At 40.2% G+C, this 19768-nt stretch overlaps 1 protein-coding gene across 1 annotated transcript in view; it reads left to right on the plus strand.

The window, feature by feature from the left end:
• Positions 1-19768, plus strand: part of SCFD2 (sec1 family domain containing 2) — a 189715-nt gene that overhangs the window by 155718 nt on the left and 14229 nt on the right. Inside the window, exon 6 of the mRNA XM_085058964.1 lies at positions 19119-19264. Within this exon, the coding sequence (XP_084915090.1) occupies positions 19119-19264 (146 nt within the window). The remainder of the gene's footprint in view (positions 1-19118; positions 19265-19768) is intronic.

The following is a 19768-nucleotide window of genomic DNA, read 5'->3' on the forward strand; positions in this document are numbered from 1 at the left end:
GGTACAACGCGTATACAATTTTATGGACCTCACCAATTAGCATATCTATCTAAAATTCCCCAATAAGAAACCTAAAAAATGAAGTAATTGCCCCCTTATTCTAATTATCTCCCCCCCCCAAAAGGCTACAACTTAATTTACAAAAACATGTTCCAGAGATGAGGCTCCGTTCAAGGTTGGTGCCTCATGCTCTTGAGATTTTGGGGATGTTTCATCTTCCCCAAAGAATTCTGAACTAGGCTAGAGTACAAGGGTTATAAACATGTGGGCTAAGGTACAGGGATTAAAAAGTACAGGAATGGGAAAGGATGTAAAGTATAAAAAGGGTATAAAAGTATAATTAAAAAGGACAAAAAACCCATCAGGCATCAATTGAATAGCTGAATACTTGTTGCAGTTACTGGAGGGCTAAGATGCAACCTGGAGATGGAGATGCAAAGGCCATCACTGCTGAGAAGTGATTCCAACTGTGAAGAAAGTGTGAGTCTCCCTGTTGAGCTTCAGAGTTTGTTGGCAAATTTGACTTCATCTCTGTTTTAGAGTTGTTTAGAGTATCTAATATATAAAACTATGGACTGAAATGATGGCTTAAAACAGTGATTTTACATACCTTGTACACTGTAGAGAGCTTTAAAACTAGTTCAGTTCATTGACCTGTCTTTTCTTTCTCTTGGTTACATTGTAATAGACTACTCAAACCAGAAATAATTCCCCCGTCATCTTACTATGGAGGGATCTTAAAGGAAGAAATCTCACCTTTAAAATAAACACCAGAATTTATTGTAAAAATGGCTTCTCTATATTATCATTGGACTATCTCTCCTAAATGAACCAGAGGGATGCAGGTGTACTCTCCAGAAGAGTTTGACCCACTGCCTATTTTTGTGTATGTCTATCACTCTGATCTGATATTAAATGTATGATCCATTGGTTAAATACATCTGTCTACCTGTCTAAGTAGGCCAGACTGTAGCCACTGATGCAAAGAGGCTTAATCAGCTATTCAGAGTGCAGCACTTAGTGACCAGCTCTGGCATGCCCTGTGCATTCAGGTTCTCCACCCGTACAGCAGGCTGGCATGCCAGTAGTTCTCTTAAGAAAAACAAGTTAAATTTAGTGCTTAGAGATGGAAATATTTAATTAATCTGGCCACCAATCTTGCTGACATCTATCATAACATTTTTGATTGCTAGTTGAAAATATGCTTAGTGTAAAATACACTTCCAGCATCTCTGACTTGTATTAATAGAGCTATTATGCGATTTTCATTGGGGCTCAGTTTTGCTTCAATGTGTCTCCTGGGGAAGCAAGGGATGAAATGCATTTTCACTGAATGTAGAGTGCAGCCCATACAGTTCATTTCTTAAAATATTTTAATAGTTCCTAGAAGTTTCAGCAGTGAAAATCCTGTTGTAACAAATATATGGTGTTTGCAGATGGGCTTCTCAGTTTGTGAAGTAAATGAGGTGACTGTGGAAGCTACACACTGACAGTCAGGGAAACAGTAAACTCTGGTTTTATCTCAAAGCAGAGAAACCTAAAGCAGCAGCAGCACACATTTCATTTTGATTCCCAGCATCCCTGGAAGATCCAGGCTATTCTGTGTGCCAGTTCAGTATTTGGCTTTTATTTTGACCAAGCTGGCTTTGGTGTTCTAATTTGCAGGTATCCATAAAATTAAAAGGCATCTATCAACTCAGATCACTTGAATAATTTTTTTCGAACGGGCTCCTGTTAAGATCAGTGATTGCCTGAAGAAAGACATTTGAGCCACACAGAGCTCTCCAGAGCACATCTCTAGAAGGCAAGACCCTTATCTCCCACCTCTCCATTAGCCAAAGGAGCCTTTCTAAAACAGTTTTTAAGCCCATAAATGCAATATTTTGAGGCTAATTAATATGTGTTTAAACTGTGACTAATACTTCTGGAGCCTTTGGTTCTTAAAACTTCTGCTCAAAGTTACTGCTAATCTCCTTTTGGTGTAGCTCCAATGATGTCACTTCCAAATATTGCTTTTTCCTTAACTTTGTTTCCTCATAAAGGTGTAGAAACAAGCTTATACAAGCTAGTAAGAAGACTGTCAGCTAAACCTAAGTAGTAGTATCCAATGAGAAACCAAGTTCACGATGTCCCACAGCTGCTCAGTCTTCTGAGGTTTCATCTGGTAGTGTTCAGTGTATCCTCCCTAAGTATATTCCTATTGAGCTGGAAGTCTAGCTGTACATCACTGAGTCTGTTCCAAAATCCAAGGAGTTGAAAGCTGCACAGAACCATGAGGATTTGGACCTTCAAGATTGTTTGTATTGCTTGTGGCTTTCACACTATTTTTGATTCTGATCATTCCTGCTTTCTCCATCTTGAGGGCAGCAGATCAGGTCCTGTCACTGGGGAACTTCTCATGTTGAGCAGGATCTCCAAGCAGCAGAAAATGCCCAGTCCATTCTGATCTCCTTCTCCATGCTTACTGCCAGGTATTCTTAGGTATGCTGCCTCCAATTCCTCTGCAATGCTTCTTAATAAACCTCAGCCATATTTGGTCCCATATTCCTAGTAATTTCTGTATTTCATAATCATGTTTTTTAAATGCTTTTTGTGATTTTTTTGCTGATTATAGTATTTTAAGGCTCCCTAAAACAAACCTGATAAAATTCCATCCTTGAATATGACACATAGTTGCTTCCTGACATCTGATTATACATTCTTACAGCAGCTGCTCTTGAAACTTCATCAAGAACATCAAGAAATATATTCTCAAAGTAAAGAGTACTCTTCCTCACACTTCAGCATTTTTTCTGTGCTTGCCTACTTTTTGTCACTTTTCTTTTATACAAACCATTTCTCTGATAAACTAGTCCTCTTAACTGACTCCCTTTCTGTAATTCCTTCCATATGTTTATTGTCCTTTGTGAAAAGTATGGAGTAAATGATTCCTACTGAGGTCATGTCATTTTGTTTACATTCTTAGTAAATATGAAGAGCATGATTGGAGCCCTTTAGGCATCTCAAATATGAATGTCTTTTTCCTGGGTCTTCTATAAAAACAGGATGCTGAATTTTGTGGAGCTAACCTGGCAAGGAATAAGTTTAATAAAATCAATAGATGTCAGTATCATAAATGTATTGGTAAATGCAGTTGTTTTTTTTGTTAAATTCCTCTCTAGTTTAACAGTTTAATAAACATTTTATAAAAAAATCTCTCTACAACTCATTTTCAATATGGACTCTGGACAGAGCCTCATCATTGCCTGGGTGTCATTAGTAGTCTGCTCCTTGCTGAAGGAGTGAGCGTAACCCCATGCAGTGGCTGAGCAGCCTTGGTCTGGGTAAAGCCCAGGAAATGGGCCAGGCTCACTGTGTTTTGTGAAACTGATACATTTTTAGCTGTCTGATGACAGTTAGGAGCTGGGAAGTAACAGATCTCAGCTTGTTGCACTTTAGCAATGATGGATGGACTGCTCTGTTAGCACTATGTCCTGTGAAAGGCTGGAGTATGTTTGGCAAGAGCATCCTTAGACATCTTAATGGTGAAAATCCAGCAGGGCTTAGCTGAGCATGTGTGAGCGATGATCTTTCAGAGGTTTACAGCTTGCCCAGACTTTCAGAGGAGCAAGGAAATGCATGTCTCTGGCTGTAGAACCAGCCAGCTGCTAAATGCCACCTCCCTGTTCTCTGGAGCACAGGCAGCAGAAGAAGTTTAAAATATACTTTTTAACAGATATATCCCCTGCTTCATCCTTCTCTCCATTCAGCTAAGCTTTCTAAATAGTGAGGAAGGGAGTCTGCCTTGCCATACCACCTAGAAATATGTGATGCAAGTCCTTCCCTGCAAGAATAAATTGCAGATCCTACAGAATCCCATGTACACCACAAAACCTCTTGCTTCTCTTGCCTTTTAAAAACATATAACGTACCACTAGTTTGAAGCTGCCTGTTTTCCTTTCATCCTTGACTATTTCATTACTTTGCCTCTCTGATAACCTTTCCACACTTCAGTGCAGAAGCAGCTTGGTTTATTAGGAAAGGTAAAGAACTACACATCTGTATTTTCTGATGGCTTTACTATTCCTACTAGGCTTTTCCAATAGCTAGACAATTTACTCAATATTTATGTTTTGAGAGAAGGAATGAGAATTGTAATTACTTTCTGAGAGGAGAAATATTTTAATTTCTATTAGAGACTGATTCCCAGCTTTGAGCACTTCATCATTAGCGGATTGTAAACCTCTCAGACAGGCTGTCCCATAGCTATCCACTGAGCCATTTGTCAGGGCAGAAAAATGTGCCTGGTGAAATCGGTCACTGGCAGCCTGCAGCTAGACTGAACCAGGCTTTCAAAAAGGCTGCCAGACATCGCTGCACTTTTAATAGTCAAAATCCTACATTAGCATTTATGAGAACATTTATAGAGAGATTGAGCAATTGCATGGTTTTTTTCCTAGATGTAATATTAAATCTCTGAAATACAAAAATTGTTTGCAATGATCAGAGGTGTATGTGGAAAGAGAGGGCAAGACCCCCTGCTCCTTCCAAGGCAAACATTATATAAGCTCACTTATAAACTTATCAAAATCCGTCTTGAAACTGCTTTTATTTCCAGATGCATCCAGCTACTTTCACACAAAGGCTTTTTTAGTGGCTGGATACTTCATTCCATTTTCTGGCTTATGTCTCCAATTTTACTGTTGCTGAGCTGAATAAGCCCCATTTTTTCAGATAAAGATGGTTTCTTATTTCTGCAGTCATGCTCACAGATCTGCTTTAAGTCTATTGCAGTTTTAATTCAAGTATCTCAAGCACTGGTGACCAGAATTGTTTCTGTGGTAATTTTACCATTTTTAGGACAGAACTAGCATGTCTATATATCTACAGGAAGTGTCTTATCTGATGAATTTTGCATGTCTCATACTGTGCTGGTAGCCCAGAGTTGTCCCTGAATCAACTAATGCCACCCAGATTCTTCTCTTCCTGTTGTTTTTGATCACAGAGTCCCAGCTGGAGAGATTTTCTGTTATTGCCTACTAAGTTGATGGCCTGGGTGAGGTTTGTCTCATTTTGTATTGCTGTACTGGTCTCTTTTGTCTCATTTCTTGTTCTTCAGAGCTTCTATATTTCAGCTCCCTGTACCTTTACCAATACCTCATAGTTTTGTCATCAAGACTGCTAGTTTTTGTGTGAAAGTCGTCACTAAACATAGTAAGACCAGTCCTCAAGGAACGTTGCTAAGACTCTATGTAGCCTGGGCCATTGTCATCTCACCTTCTGCATGTTCCTTTCAACTCCTTTATGAAGCCCCATCTCCAGGTGTAACACAATTATACAACTGATACATTGTATCAAATGTTTAACTGAAATCCAGACTTCTGTGGGCTGAACACTCACAGTGAGTTATCTCGCCCAGAAATACATAAGGCAAGCTGGGTTATCACCTGCATCTGTCAGCTTTTGTCCGTCTTCCTCATTCATTTTTCACACTTGGTTTTTCATTTCAAAATCTGCTTGAACTTTGTGCCTGTTTGAAAGGCAAATGACTCAACTGTGGGTTCCTGTATAATTTGTCCTCTTCCCCTACGTTTATATTCTGTATTTGGTGTTCTGCAGTTACTCAGTTATTCAGTCTTCAATTGAAAGCAAGTGGGTATATGGAGAAAAATGATTTGCAAACAGCTCTGTGGGGGTTGCATGTTTACAGCCACTGTGACTCATATCACATTTGCTCAACTTACAACTGCAAATATGTTTTTTCTAGCTGCTATCTCTGCAAAAATATGCTCAGATTTTTAAGCCAACCTGTGTCCATTTTGGCTCCATTCACTGCAGCTTTGTATCCTACTGCATTTCTGCTCAGTCAAAGCCTCATTCTGCCTTTGCTTTTTTCCCTTTGTCTCCAAGAGTTGGTTGAGGTAATCTTTGTGAGGGCAAGATCCTGAATTTTGTGGTCAGCACTCTGGAGAAGCTATGAAAAAGACCATGTAAAAAACCTCAAATAAATTAAGCCAAGTATTATACATATTAAAGACTCTTCACAAATGGGTTGCAGTCCATTTCTCATTTGCGGGACAAGGTGTACTCTAGCTAATATCTCTGTCCTTTTTCCCTTTTGTAGTGTTGGTGAAAGCAGAGAAAGTAGGACAGTTTATTTATATCTGCAGAGTAAGCATTTCTGACTTTGAATGTGCTGGGGGCTGATGGTAGCATCTATTCATAGCTGGTTTTTAAACAAACAACACATGCCTTGTTATGTTTGTCATAGTTCTTTTGGTCTACAGATTAATAGTTTGTCTTTTTTCTTATCTCATATTTGTATTGCTTTAGCTTATTCCATGTTAATGACTTGGCCCTTTAGTTGAAAGCAGAAATTATTTCACAGAGTTTGATGTTAGCAAGTGAAACTTTCTAGAGTCTACCTCTAGTCAATGCAGAGAGGTTGGTCTTTCCAGGAGATTTCCTGTGATGAGATAATGAATAGGTTTCTGGTTTTGAGATTGCTAATTGTTAGAGATTAATCCCACTCTAGAATATTTTTAATGGCAAATAAACGACATAAAACAAGTGCTAGTGCTGTTCTTCAAGAGCAACAAATGGCCTAATTAAATTTGTGGGTGTGCAGAGAGTTACAATAAGCTGTGACAGGACAATTCAAGACTGGGGCATTGCAGTAGAAGCTTAAACATGATATTACACCTAATGGCTGTGTGCTCTGCTTGGCGACAGCTGAGGTGAGTCCCTTCAGCTCAGGAACTGGAAGCAAAACAGCTGTGTCCAGAAATTGCAGCATTCTGGTCTTGCAATGGGCAAACCTGGTAGGTTTGGATGAAGTATCATCCTTGCAAGTCAGTGTTTTTCCTGGGAGCTGAAAATAGTGTGTTGCTGCATTGCATCACAGACTGAGCTCAGGCCAGGAACTTGAGCATGGTGCTGCCTCCTGCCACTTTCCTCTAGCATAAAGGTTGCTGTTTAATGATTTCCAGGCTCTACCCTCAGGTTTTATTCAGTTATTGGGGCTGTTCTGCCCCAGTGGAGAGACAAAATACCTGTGCAAGAAAACTGTATTTTTCAGATGCCATATAGAATAGCTTAATTTCTAATCCTTTGGTGCAAAAATAAAAATCTGTTTTAAAAAAATAAAGGTAGGTCACAAATACAAGGAAAATAAGACATCATTATATCACAGATAATGGAGGCTATCATAATTTTGCACCTGACGTCGGTAAAAACTTCTTAATGAGAATGGTTTAGAATATCACCATGATATTGGCCAAGACTGTAATGTTGCACATAATCTGCAGTAAGCAGCCCTGCTTATCTAATGAAAACAACCCATAGTGATGAAGTGTATGGGGAAACTCTCTCATTTAATATTTTTCATAGCTTGAAGATGGAAATGCTTTCTCTACTCCAGGGCGATTCAATTCTGGGGTGGCATTTGCTGCTGCCAAGCCCAATGGCTGGCTCCTAGTGCTACACATTGCTGTTGGGAGGGAGGAAGTGATGCACATGGAGGCTGCTCTGGTGGCAGCACTGAGCTGAGTAGGACAGAGCTGCTCTACTGTGCATGGTGCTGTGTATCTCCTTCTGTGTGTGTGGTGTCTTCTCATAGCAGGAGGAAATAGGAATGACTGAAGGATGTCCATCAAGCAGCAGTGGCACAGGGAAAGGTTTTGATAGTGGCCTTCTGTTGTTCAAAGTATGCTTCCATGTAAATCTGATGGATCAGAATTAGTAATTTCCCTATCTGATATGAAACATGGTTATGGCAGGAGTCTAGGAAGTTTCCTCCTATCCTCCACAGGCTTCCATGGAGGTGGATATCCATGGAAGTGCATCTATGTCTACTAATCATTTGAGTACCTATTAGCTTAGATATATTATATATTAATTTTTTTGTTGTAGTTACACCATTGCCATTGTATGAGCACCCTGCACCTGCCCAGTCCCAGGACAGCAAACAGCATTTTGCTGCTGCTGATCAGCCTCATGATTAAACTGCTGCTGTCAGCCCAGCAGACTTGACTGGTTGTTTGCACTTAGTAATGTCTTTGTCTCCTAAACGACATCAACAATAACAAAAAAACCTCAGTTAATTCTGAAATTGCGTGTCTTCTTTCATTCTTAGGCAGGCACAATTCAAAGCAAAAAAATCCCTGTGCTTCTGCCATGTACTTGGAACATAAATCAAGTTATCCTTATTCTTTTGGCCACAATAAATAAGCAGGTGTTGAAACTTGACTACAAGATGACTAGTGTTTTTCATTATTTCTTTTTCCTGAAAACATTAACAATTTATACTAAATGGAAATGACTACAGATCTCAGGCATTTTCTGTCCGTTACTTGTTTCTTCAAACTTCTATTAAAAGCTGTTTTCACAAACGCACCCAATGTTTTCAATTGGTTTTAAAGACAAAAAATGCTATTTCTTGAGTGCTTAAGAAACATTTTACACCAACTCCACAAGCCATTCAATTGTTTGTTAATTAAAATAGCACAATTAATTCTGAATTTAAACCAGAGAGTAATTCAACAAGGCATTTAACCACTGCCCTACCTCCATCCTGTCACACCTTCTAAGTTGAATGTGTGTTTACATTTTCTGTTAAAAAAAAACAGAAAATGAGACCTCTGCCAGCATCTTTATCTATTGCACATATTACAAATTATTGTCTGTTTTATGAATATGAGTTCATTCCACTTAATACTCTAGGATACTCCTACATGCACTTGAGGCTTGTACTGCTGATCATTTTCTTCATTGACTGATACTTGCCATCTGCACTACAGTATGGTTTCTAATTAACAGACAAGAAGAAGAATAAAAATGAGCATTAGTTGTATAATTTTGTGTTGTTCATAACTGGAGATCTGCTGTGTCTTGGTAGTGGCAGCTGCAACACCCATGTACTCAGAGGAAGGGGTGTCTTGGCACATGGTTGTGTTGTTCATTCTTTGGAAAAAAATAGCACTGCATTGGTCCATCTTCCCATAGTAGGGTTCCTTCTCTTCTCTTGAGATCCTTTCCACAGTCCCACTTCTTTCATTTTGCTTTTCATCCAAAGTATGCTTTATGCTGCCTGTCTTGCCTCTTGTATAAAGTAGTTTCAAGTTAAAAATTAACAGAAAGTGGGATCATTCATGTAGTGCTTTCTTTCTAACTTGCATTTTTTATTGCTTTATTCTTGTTCTTCCCAGGCTTTTTACTTGCTTGCCTTTTCTTGTTCATCCACAGACTGTAAAATGTTTGGACTGGGCTGTGTATTTATGATCTCTGCAAAGGGCAGTGCAGTTCCAATGGGTTATAAGAATAGATGAATATAGAAGGACTTTAAAATAATTTATACCTCCATAAAGCAAAAAAATATTCTGTGAAGGTACTTTTTATAGGATGTTATCCTCAATCAGATGTGACATATTCCCAAAACAGGAAGAGTTACCTTTTGGGACAGTACTACAGCAATGATTTCAAATGAAATAGTTTTACAGCAGGTGATGAAAAATGTAAACAACCACTTAAACCAAAGCTGGAGAGAGAAATTTGTGAAGACTTCTCCTGTTTTATTTTCAACTCCAAATGCAATACTGGTTTTGCTTAAATATTTCCATGAGATTCATGAAGAGCAAATGCCTCTGCAAAATGTGGTTTTCCTAATCTTATCAGAGACATAATGCTTATTCCAAATAACGTATTCACCTGTGCTGTAGGCTAAATTATCCTTTACTTCATCACCTAAATGCAAAGAATTTTATTATAAAAAATTACTGTGGTAGGTAACAGATAATACAGGTTGCTTTTAAACTAAATTTAAATTGTTCATTATTCATGGCTTCAAAAATTGACTCATGCATTCCAAGCCCACATGTACGTTGCACTTTACAAATAGATAAATAGTTGTACCAACAACAGCAGTTTTTCTCTGTGTATTTTTTAGAGAAAGATTTTAAACACAGTAACTTCATATTAGGTCATTTATTCAGTAGATCAAATACAGTACCAAGGATGGGAGTTTGTGTCCAGAGGGTCTGTTCTATGGAGTGTGCAATACAGTTGAGCTGGTAACATAGAGTAGATGCTGTGCACGGATTAAACCACACAAGCTCCTTGCCATGATCTCCATTTGTTGTGATGGAAGGGATTGAGAGGGCTGTGCTTCAGTGTAACTTCTTGTCTGTCTGCAGAGTATGGATGTGTGTGCTCTATGTTCACCCCTGGCACATGTGCCCAGCTGAGGGACTCAGGCATGGCTTCTTTGCAGCTCTCCTACAGCCTCAGCCCCTTGCTGGAGGCATCCCCTGATGAGGCTGGGACACCAGAGAGAATGTAGCCAGTTCTTTGTGTGCCCGTGATGGTGGCAGGACAAAACAGCTCCAGTGAGGGACAAGTGTTGTCACAGTGTAAATGCAGAAATTTTCAATGGTCCAGTTTTTAGTCCTTTTGTCTTTGGTCATGTGTGACTTGCAATATGGCAGGTTGCTATTAAAGTAGAATTTCTGATTTCAGTGTGGAGAATTTTGGCTGTTTCTTTGAATATTATTTGTTAAAAAGGGGTTTTTTTGTGCTACACATTTAAGCCCTTTACCATAAATATTTCTGGTTTTTCTCTGGAAGTTGTGATACTTCAGTTATTCTCACTTGCAGTATGAAAGATTTGTTCTGACCTTACCCTGTTTTGTCCCCATGTTCCACCTCAGCGTCCAAAGTGTTAATGTCCATTTTCAGAAGCAGCATAAGGAACAAAGAAAAAGTGTTATATGGTCCTTGCCCAGTACAACACCTGGCCTTGAGGTCTCCAGCAGAGCATCACAAGCCACATTTGTCTGCTTTTCAGCATCATAACTATTTTCACACATTGTAGACAGTTTTGGGAGGCACAGCATGTCATGACTCTTGCACTACTGATGGAAGGACAAGAGAACGTCTTGTGCAATCTGCCAGGTAGAAAATTGTTCTCTCTAATGGCTTGGCAGGTGCTTGATAGTATAGAAAAAAGGGAACCCTTCCTTCCTCCTCCTAATGGATGTAGTCCCTGGGAGACGTGCACCTGACTTTCTCTGCTGTGTACTTTCTCACCTTGTGCTCAGCAGGCCACAGTAAGTCGTAACTCCCTCAGCAAATCTGCTCTGAACTGAGCCTGGACTTATTTAGGTCTTTATTTAGGCAGTAGCAGTATCTGATGTAGCTGTCTAAGTCTAAATTGCAATTATTCTAATCTATCTTTCTTTTTCTGTCATTAAATATTGCCCATTAATGCAACCTGGGTTGCCCATTGTCTTTCTCAGTTTTCAGATGGCTTTTCACCTGTGCTATAGTATACAGAGTGAGGAGGCCTTTTTGAAAAGAAAGTTATACAAAGCATTAGAATGTGATTATTTTTGTCTTTCTGTTAAAAATATTGGTTTGTTTCAGTAGCTGATAAATAGATTACAGTAATTAGTTTTCATTGTGGTCTTACATTTCTATACATTTACATTATTGTATAAAGCTGCCTACATTAGTTTATGGATACCGTGAGTTCTGGTTTGGCTCAAAACTTTAATTGGAAAAGAAAATGTGTCTTGGATATTTCCCCATTGTTGTCGTTCTTAGATCCATGAGCTGAAACAGTTTCGCCCATTTTTACAAATTCTAGATATGACTGTTGTTTTCAGAAGGAAGCATTTTCCAATCATATGTGCAAGCCTGATTTGGCAGTTTGAGAAATACACAAACAAATTGGACTGTGAATGCAAAAAACATTGCTTGTATTCATTTCCATTGTCCAAGGAAAAAAAAAGATGGTAAAATCAAACAAAAGCACTGACTTATTTGACTTTGTTACTGTTTTAAAAGTATGATTCATTATAACCAACATAAAGAAGAAAAGGTTTTTTTAAAAGATAAAGACATTTACAGATCTTGCCACTTGGACTTGGATGTTCCCCTCCAAATCCAAGTGGGTAAAGCATCTAGACTCCCATGGGTGCATGCACATCTTCTGGCCAAGGCAGCTGTGCAGAACCAGTTCTGGTAGTACTGACTGCCTCACCTGCTGCTACCTGGACACAAACCTCATCCCTTGTCCTTTGTCCTTCGAATACGTGGTACCTCTTGGAATACCTTGTTGACCAGGTGGGACGCAGCAGATCCAAGGGTGAAACATTGTAGCAGCAGCACTGGAAGGTATTGACTAATGCTCCACCTGAATAGAAAGAAAGCCTTGATGGGAGTAGAAATCTGTCCTTGCCACAGTGCAGCCACCAGTCTGAAGACAAAAGGAGGGTATCTGAGAATAATTTGCAAAAGAATGAGTGAGGACTTTTGATCATACGGGTACTGGAGTGGTATGTTCATAAAGCTCTATATTGTTTAGTAAAACCTGGAGTTCTACTGGGTTCTTGCAAGAACATTATTAGGAGGCCTTATTTGACTTACAGAGCATTTACCATAGCTTTATTAGCATCTGTGGTTTTTTAATTAAGATATGGGTGACTTGAGGGAGCAACTGAATGGTTCCCTAATGAATTTGTTACATTAATTTCCTTCAGAAAGCACATCTGAGCCTAACTTAAATTCCTCCTGCAATTAATTTATGTAATTTATTGTAGTAAGTTCTGTAGTTTTTCCCTGTAATTGTTCGCTGAATTGACAGGTTTAATTTCATGTAACATGAGAACCAGCAGTACTAAGCTTGCAATGCTTTATAAAAGTTGATATTACATGTTGTGCTGTTGGATTTTGGCAAGAAGAAGGCAATAAAATATTCCTGTAGAATAGAAATGTCCAAATGACAGATATTAAGGCCAAAATTTGAAAAAAAAATATTACTCTCCAAAGGTAGCTCTTAAATCCATATTTGATCACTCAGGTAAGTTGCCAGAATTTTACATGTGCAGCTTTAGAGCTTGAGATCTAGCAAAGTAGTTATCCACATGGGCTCTGAGTCCCTTGTACACCAAAGAGCAGTTTCTAGAAGGGGCTTGAAAGACTTGATGCCAACAACAACCTTTCTGACGACCATGCTCCCCAGGGAACTCCAGAGCTTGCAGGATGTGTCCCTATATAATAAACATCTGATATTGTGCTGAAAAGCCCTTGGAGACATACATGTGGAATCCCTGGATGCTCAGCGCTGCTAAAGTGTGGATGCATATTTAAAAGCTGAAGCGGGGAAACATGATTCTAAATTTAGTTAACTCTTTAAAAAAACCATTCTGGGCTTTTTTTTCAAATGGGAGATGTTTGTTGTGATGAGAGTAAAACTACAAATTGCATCTTTGTCGGTCACAGTGCTGGTTTCCTTGGAAGTGGCTCAGACACACTCTCCTCCTGTCACAGACACCACATCCATACCATCATCACATTGCATGGTGCTGGTGACTGCCCCAAAACACATCACTGTTTTCCTTCTCCATGTGCCAATCACATCATAAATTACATTTATAGAAACACAGAGCTTTGATTTTTGATATTGTGTGCATTTTGCCTCCCTTTTCTAATGCTTTTCCCATATGCTGCTAGTCTGTCCCTTCCTCCTGCTCTCTGTCTTTTCTGCCTGCTAGCATTCGCAGTCCGAATTATGAGCTGCCTCAAAAGGAGCAGGGCCAGTGGGTTGAAGGAGGTGATTCTCCCCTTCTACTCTGTTTTTGTGGGACACCTCCTGGAGTGCTGCATCCAGCTCTGGGATCCCCAACGTAAGAAGGATATGGAGCTGTTGAAACAAGTCCAGAAGAGGGCCATGAAGTTGATAGGAGGACTGGGGCATCTCCCCTGTGAAGACAGGCTAAGAAAGTTGGACCTGTTCAGCCTGCAGAAGAAAAGGTTGTGTGGAAACCTCCTAGCAACATTTCAGTATCTAAAGGGGGCCTACAAGGAAGCCAGAGAAGAACTCTTCATCAGGACCTGATTGGTTTGTAGTGGTAGTACAAAAAGTGGTGGGTACAAACTGAAAGAGGGGAAATTTAGGTTAGATGTTAGGAAGAAATTTTTTACTGTGAGGGTTAGACACTGGAACAGGCTGACCATGGTAGTTGTGGATGCCCCGCCCCTGACAATGTTCAAGGGCAGGTTGGATAAGGTCTTGTGCAACCTGGTGAAGTGAAAAGTATCATTGACCATGGCAGGGAACTAGATTATCTTTAAGGTCCATTTCAACCCCTTAACATTCTATGATTCTGTGATTCAGTGCTGTGTGGACTGGCAGAAGGGCTGATCAAGCCCAGGACTGGGAAATCCCAAATTCCCAGTCTGGCAGTGATGCTAATCTCTTGGACACCTCAGAGGAGTTTGGGCCTCTTCACTTCTGGTGTAGAAATAACTTGTCCTTCGTGGAGTTGGAGTGGTTTTGCATCTGTATGGTCCAAGCTGAGTTCAGCTTCCCAAAGCCACTAAAGGCTGAGGCATGACTGGGGCAAGGAGCCATCCCAGAAGGCAGAGGGATGAGGGAGGGTGAGAAAAGGGATTGAATTGAGATGATAGCTTAGAAATCTGCTATGGTTGCTGGTAGGAGATGGGAAAAGAGCATCACAAGGATGTTGATAGGGAAGGGATTGTTTGTGAACATCTGTGCCTGCCCTCCCTCAGCTGATGAGCTCCTTCCCCTCTCTGCCAGCAGCACCAACACACTGCTTTGCCAGGGCTTCAGCAAAATGGTCATGTTATTTTTTTAATAGTGTGAGCTGCCAGCAGCACAGACATAGCTGCCCATCCAGCACCACACATGCTCTGGCTGGGGATGTGGATGACAGAGAGGGCACAGAGCAGGACCATCTCCAGCTCCAGGGCTGGATGTACTGCAGGGAAGCTGTCACAGGCACCACTGTGTCTGTCCCCTCTGGACATTCTCTTCCCAAGGGCTGTGGAACACAGCTTTCTTCTGAAATTTCCCAAACAAAAACGGAATCAGTTACGATTTTTCACCTTCTGCTGATGTAACTACAGGGAAATGGCAGATGTCTTGTTTTCTGGCCTGTTCTTCCTTGTCCCACAGTGTCACACTCACTTAGCAGCTTCCCTTTTTAGATGCACCAGAGAGCATCAGACGATTCAGTACAAATCAGATTGAAGAATAAGATTCAAATATATGGCAGAATCCATGGGGAAGAAAAGTGACAGGAGAATCTTACAAATTACATCCTAGTTTTTGGTTTTACACTTTTTTTTTCCTCTGCAAAAACCAGCAATGATCTGTGTCACCATACACATTTGTACCTACTTCTTCATAAAGATTCTTAATGCACAAATATGTCAAAACTATTCTAAAACATATGGCTTGGGGTATACATATGTATGTTCTTAGATTTATCTGCTAGAAAAAGAAGGGTTACATTGCTATGCTATCTGAAGTATAAAAATTGAAGATTTTCATTAGTTTAATATCATAGTGCTGTATTTTGAGTTCTGACCCTCAAGGAACCCTTTATCTTTCTTGTTCTTCTGTCTTTTGCTGACAAGCATATTAACTCTGCATATCTAGAAAATAATGAAATCCTGCATAATGAAATCCTGATGCTGCATTTTCTCTTCCTCAAAGTGCAAGTTTTCTGATTTAGCCCATGATTCAATGCGTGCCTCTAAAGCAGCTTGGTTACTCTGCTGGCTCTCTTCCAGGGTTTGCAGGGTTTTCATTTGTTTACTTCTGTAAATGGGCTAGAGAGAGAGGGTAAGGTGGAGAGAGCTGAAGTTAATACCACTAAAACAGAGTGGAATGGTAAACTTTCAGCTTTCCTAAACTTTTAACTTCGTAAGAATCATAGGCCTAGTGATGTCTCAGAATTATCAAAGTGCTTCACAAAATGTTGATAATTATCATACTGCTTTAGAGAAGGAACATGTTTGTTTATAATGCCTTTATCAGGTACCAAAAGAGACTAAGCACAGTTAAAGTTGTTCTGAAACTCAGGTCTGAAATTGTCGTTTGTTACATTTTTGGGGGTAGTGGGAGGATAATCAATCACATCCTGCTCTATAATTATAGATCTCAAGGGTTCACAATGCCCACGTCCTTTTCTTAAATCATTTTCCTTCTGGTTTCAGAAATCAGTAGGAAAACTGAGTGGGTCACTCAGTAATGTAGAGAAGAGCATCTCTGTTCATTCTCCCTTTTTCAAACTTCTTGTGAAAATGGATTCGTTGTGGTACTAATGGTTATGCAGATGTGTAGCTTGAGAGGAGATTTACTTTCTCTGATGAAAAAGTTCAAAAGTAGGTCAAAAATAAGGGTCAGTAATCTCATCCTGGTAGGCACTGAATGCAGCTCCAACAGTCTCATTTTCCTCAAATTCAGCACAAGTGGATAGAAGAAGAACAGAAGCAGTATCAGTGAGGCTGGGTACCACTTACTAGGACTAGGTTGTGTTCTTTAAAATCTTTAGTCCTCTGCAGGTTAGTGGTCATTTTCTTTTTAGCCACAACTGGGCTTCTTCAAGTCCGACCGGAAATCCCCAAATTTTGTTTAAATGCCTTTTCCCATTTATAATAGGGCTTGGGATTTAAAGGAATTCATGCAGCATGCTCTCCAAATGGCATTTAACTTCCCAAGGAAAAACAGTAACAGGAAGTGTTTTAATTAGTGCATGAGCTGTGCAGCAGCTAATATATTCCACCTCTTCGCCGTTGTAAAAGGAGCAGATTTCTTGGTAGCATGAAGCAAGCAGAGAAGAGGGACTGTGTTCTGCTCTCCATATGCTGCAGAGCCCCATTCACAGGGAAGGTGTGAACGGGAGGTGATCTGTAGCTGCCTGCCACTTGAAAAGAACAAGCTTCTGCTGTTCTCCAGGCTGGAAAGAAACCTGGCTCCCCTCTATAACCCTACTACAGTGCAACAGGTAGACAGCACCCTTCAGAGATTTTAATTTCAACAATAAGGGATTGTAAAGAAAACTCATTTTTTCATTTACATTTCAAAAAAGAAGTACTGGGTGTCAGGCTGGAAACAGAGATCCCTGATTTCCTCAAATGTGGTATTTCGAGATACGCTCTGCTTTGCCAGAAGGCACAGTTGAACACAGCCCAGTGCAGCAAAGCTCCCACAGCTCTTGTGTTGGTTAATGAAACAATGTGGCCTGTGAAATAGATGGTGAGGGTGAGGGATTTCATGACCTCCTCCAGCCCATGAGTGTGTCAGCATAAGCTGTAAAGGAAAGCCCAAGCTCCAGACAGCATCTCTCTGGCAATGAGGTTCAAGTGATGAGTGATGTTACAGTGGTGTTGCTACGCTTCACCAAGAAATTGCTCAAGAGAAGATTGACCCAGTAACAACAAGCTAAGTGAGATGTGCTGAGCCAGGCAAGATGAGGAGCATTTCAGGGGCTTCCAGCTACAATGACAGACCATCTTTGATGGAACAGCCCTGCAATTCAGGAAATGAGAAGTAATAAACTGGTTTGAAATGAATTTTGGTCAATCAGAGTATCAGAGCATGCAGCATTACAACAAAAATATATGTATAAATTGTTCTGCACTCATAAAAAAAAAATAGCAATTTCAAGAGCCTATCCAAAAATATATGAGTGTCTGCCTTAGAATTATAACTGTCACTGAGGTCCAGTTCATGCTCGCTTCATTGCTCTGTGGGGTATAAGGGCATAAATCCTCAGCAGCTCAGTTTGATGTAGCCCTGAAGCAGTCATTTTATCTGTTCTGCTACACCAGCTGGAGATCCAGTTTGGAGCCTCTCAACAAAAAATATTCAGACAGTTGAAAGCTCAGTGTCTAATCACCATCTTGCAGGAAGAGTTTCAGAACTCTGTATGTGTGTATGCATTTATATTATATAAATTTTATAAATACACAATAACTGTAATAAATTATGTATATGTTTTATTGTGCAGAATGCAAAGGTGTGAAAGTAATCCAGATTAGTTGTCAAAAATTCCCTGTACATTTTGAAAATACCACCTTTTTAATTTTTTTTTTTTTTGTGCATAAGGATTCTGTCCTTTGTCAGTTGTAGAGGAAAGTTTGTTCAGGGCTCTCCTGCCCAAAAATCCAGATACCTTCTTGACAGTTTGGATGCCTGTTTCCAGGCTCCATGGGCACAGCAATCTGGACCTGCAGGGAGACCCTGTCCTCTCAGTGGGATTCTGCACATAGAGGTTTGCTGGTGCAGGATTGGTTGCAGAACTGGGGGATGGACACAGAAGCCACTACAGGAGCATCCCTGGAGAAGACAACAGCAATAAGCAGGAGTGAGTGTGTTGGTGTGAGCATGTGGCAGGAAGGGTTATTTTATGATGGATCTTCAGCCACGAGGATGAAGAGTCAAGCAAGAAGAGAGGTAGGCAGAGATGTCAAAAGAAGTAGAGGTGTCTTGACAAGGCAATAAAAATATCAGGAGACCCACGTATCTCTCACTTGGCTGATTCTCATCAACAGCTGAGCTGAGAAGCATTTTTTTCAATGCTTCTGTGCAATATTGATCCTGTGGTGAGGGGGATGGAGCCAAGATTAAGAATTTCTCTTTTCCAAGGCACTGCCTGGCCACATGGAGGGATCTTTTACATGGTCCTGTAATTGGAGTTTGGCCTCAGTGGAAGATGAGCATTATACCTTAGCAGAAGTGCTTTGGAAAAATACATTGGAAGTAATAACTGTGCCAATTTGAGGGATAAGAACTTTTTTATGATAATGCAGCTCTTTCCAGTGCGTGGCTGTCATTTCTACTGTATTTAGCTCAGACTCTTCCATATTTCTTGTTGCAAAGGTAGGGAATGTATTTGGAGTCAGCAGGCAGGCTGCCACCCAGGGAGGAGCAGTTCCCATCTTCATGGCTGAAGTAAGGAGGCTGGCAAACCAGCTGGCTCCTTTCCACGTAATGGGGGGCTCTTCTTTGGGGTCTGCTAGCACAGGACCTTCTGTTTGCTGTGGAGAGCAAAACATACTCTGTGCCAATGAAAATGCTGTGTAATTTAGGTTACAAATAATAGAAAGATGCTCTTCACTTTGCCTGCTGTCCAGAATTTTTGCCTTCTTGCTTAGCTGCAGAGACTTGTGCCATGCTGAGGATATGCTAACAAGCCCCTAAGTTTCTAGAATATAACATGATGAAAATAATTTACAATTTCCTCCCAGTTATTCTTTTCCTACTGTTTATTATCAAAACACATGAAAATTTTTCATTCACTCAGCTGCATGTTTCTTTATTTCTTTAGGCTGTGGCTCGTCACTGAACCTGTCATCTCAGAAGGCCACAGATGCAGTGGACGGTATCTTTCGGTCCCTCAGGGATATTGCCAGAGTCCGAATACACATGAAACAGTTTAATTCCATACATAATCCAGGCAGCAACACCCACCAGGCAAGTGTAGCTTTCTTTTCCCTGTGTTTGTTATTTCTCTGTCATGCTGTCAAAATTACAGCACTAATTTTGTTGATGTGCTAATCCTATACACATTCTGCCCATGTAGAAGATACTTAAGTATAGATTTTATAATTGACCTAATCATCAAGAACTTCCTTCATCCAAACTCGGGCATTTGTATGTCAATGTCAGCCAAGAATTATCTGAGGAAGAAATTTGGGCTTTGCTCTGCAGCACTGTGGAATGACATAAATGCTTGTGAAAGGCAGGGCTAGGTCAAGATGGCTCTCAACTAAGACTGCTCAAGGCAGAGTGAAGCAGTATGTCTGCATCCATACAGCAGTTGTATTCTTCTTGTGTTTTATCTCCCATCCCTGTAAGTGTAAGACAAACATGTTTGTAAATAGGTGACATGCAGCTTCTGTTTCTAAAGTAGGAACACGTGATCTGTGATACTACTTCAGGTCATCATGACTAACAGACAGTGATTTTCTTTCTCTC

This window comes from Lichenostomus cassidix, chromosome 4 (assembly GCF_008360975.1).
Source record: "Lichenostomus cassidix isolate B80296 chromosome 4, HeHo_3.0, whole genome shotgun sequence".
NCBI lineage: Eukaryota > Metazoa > Chordata > Aves > Passeriformes > Meliphagidae > Lichenostomus > Lichenostomus cassidix.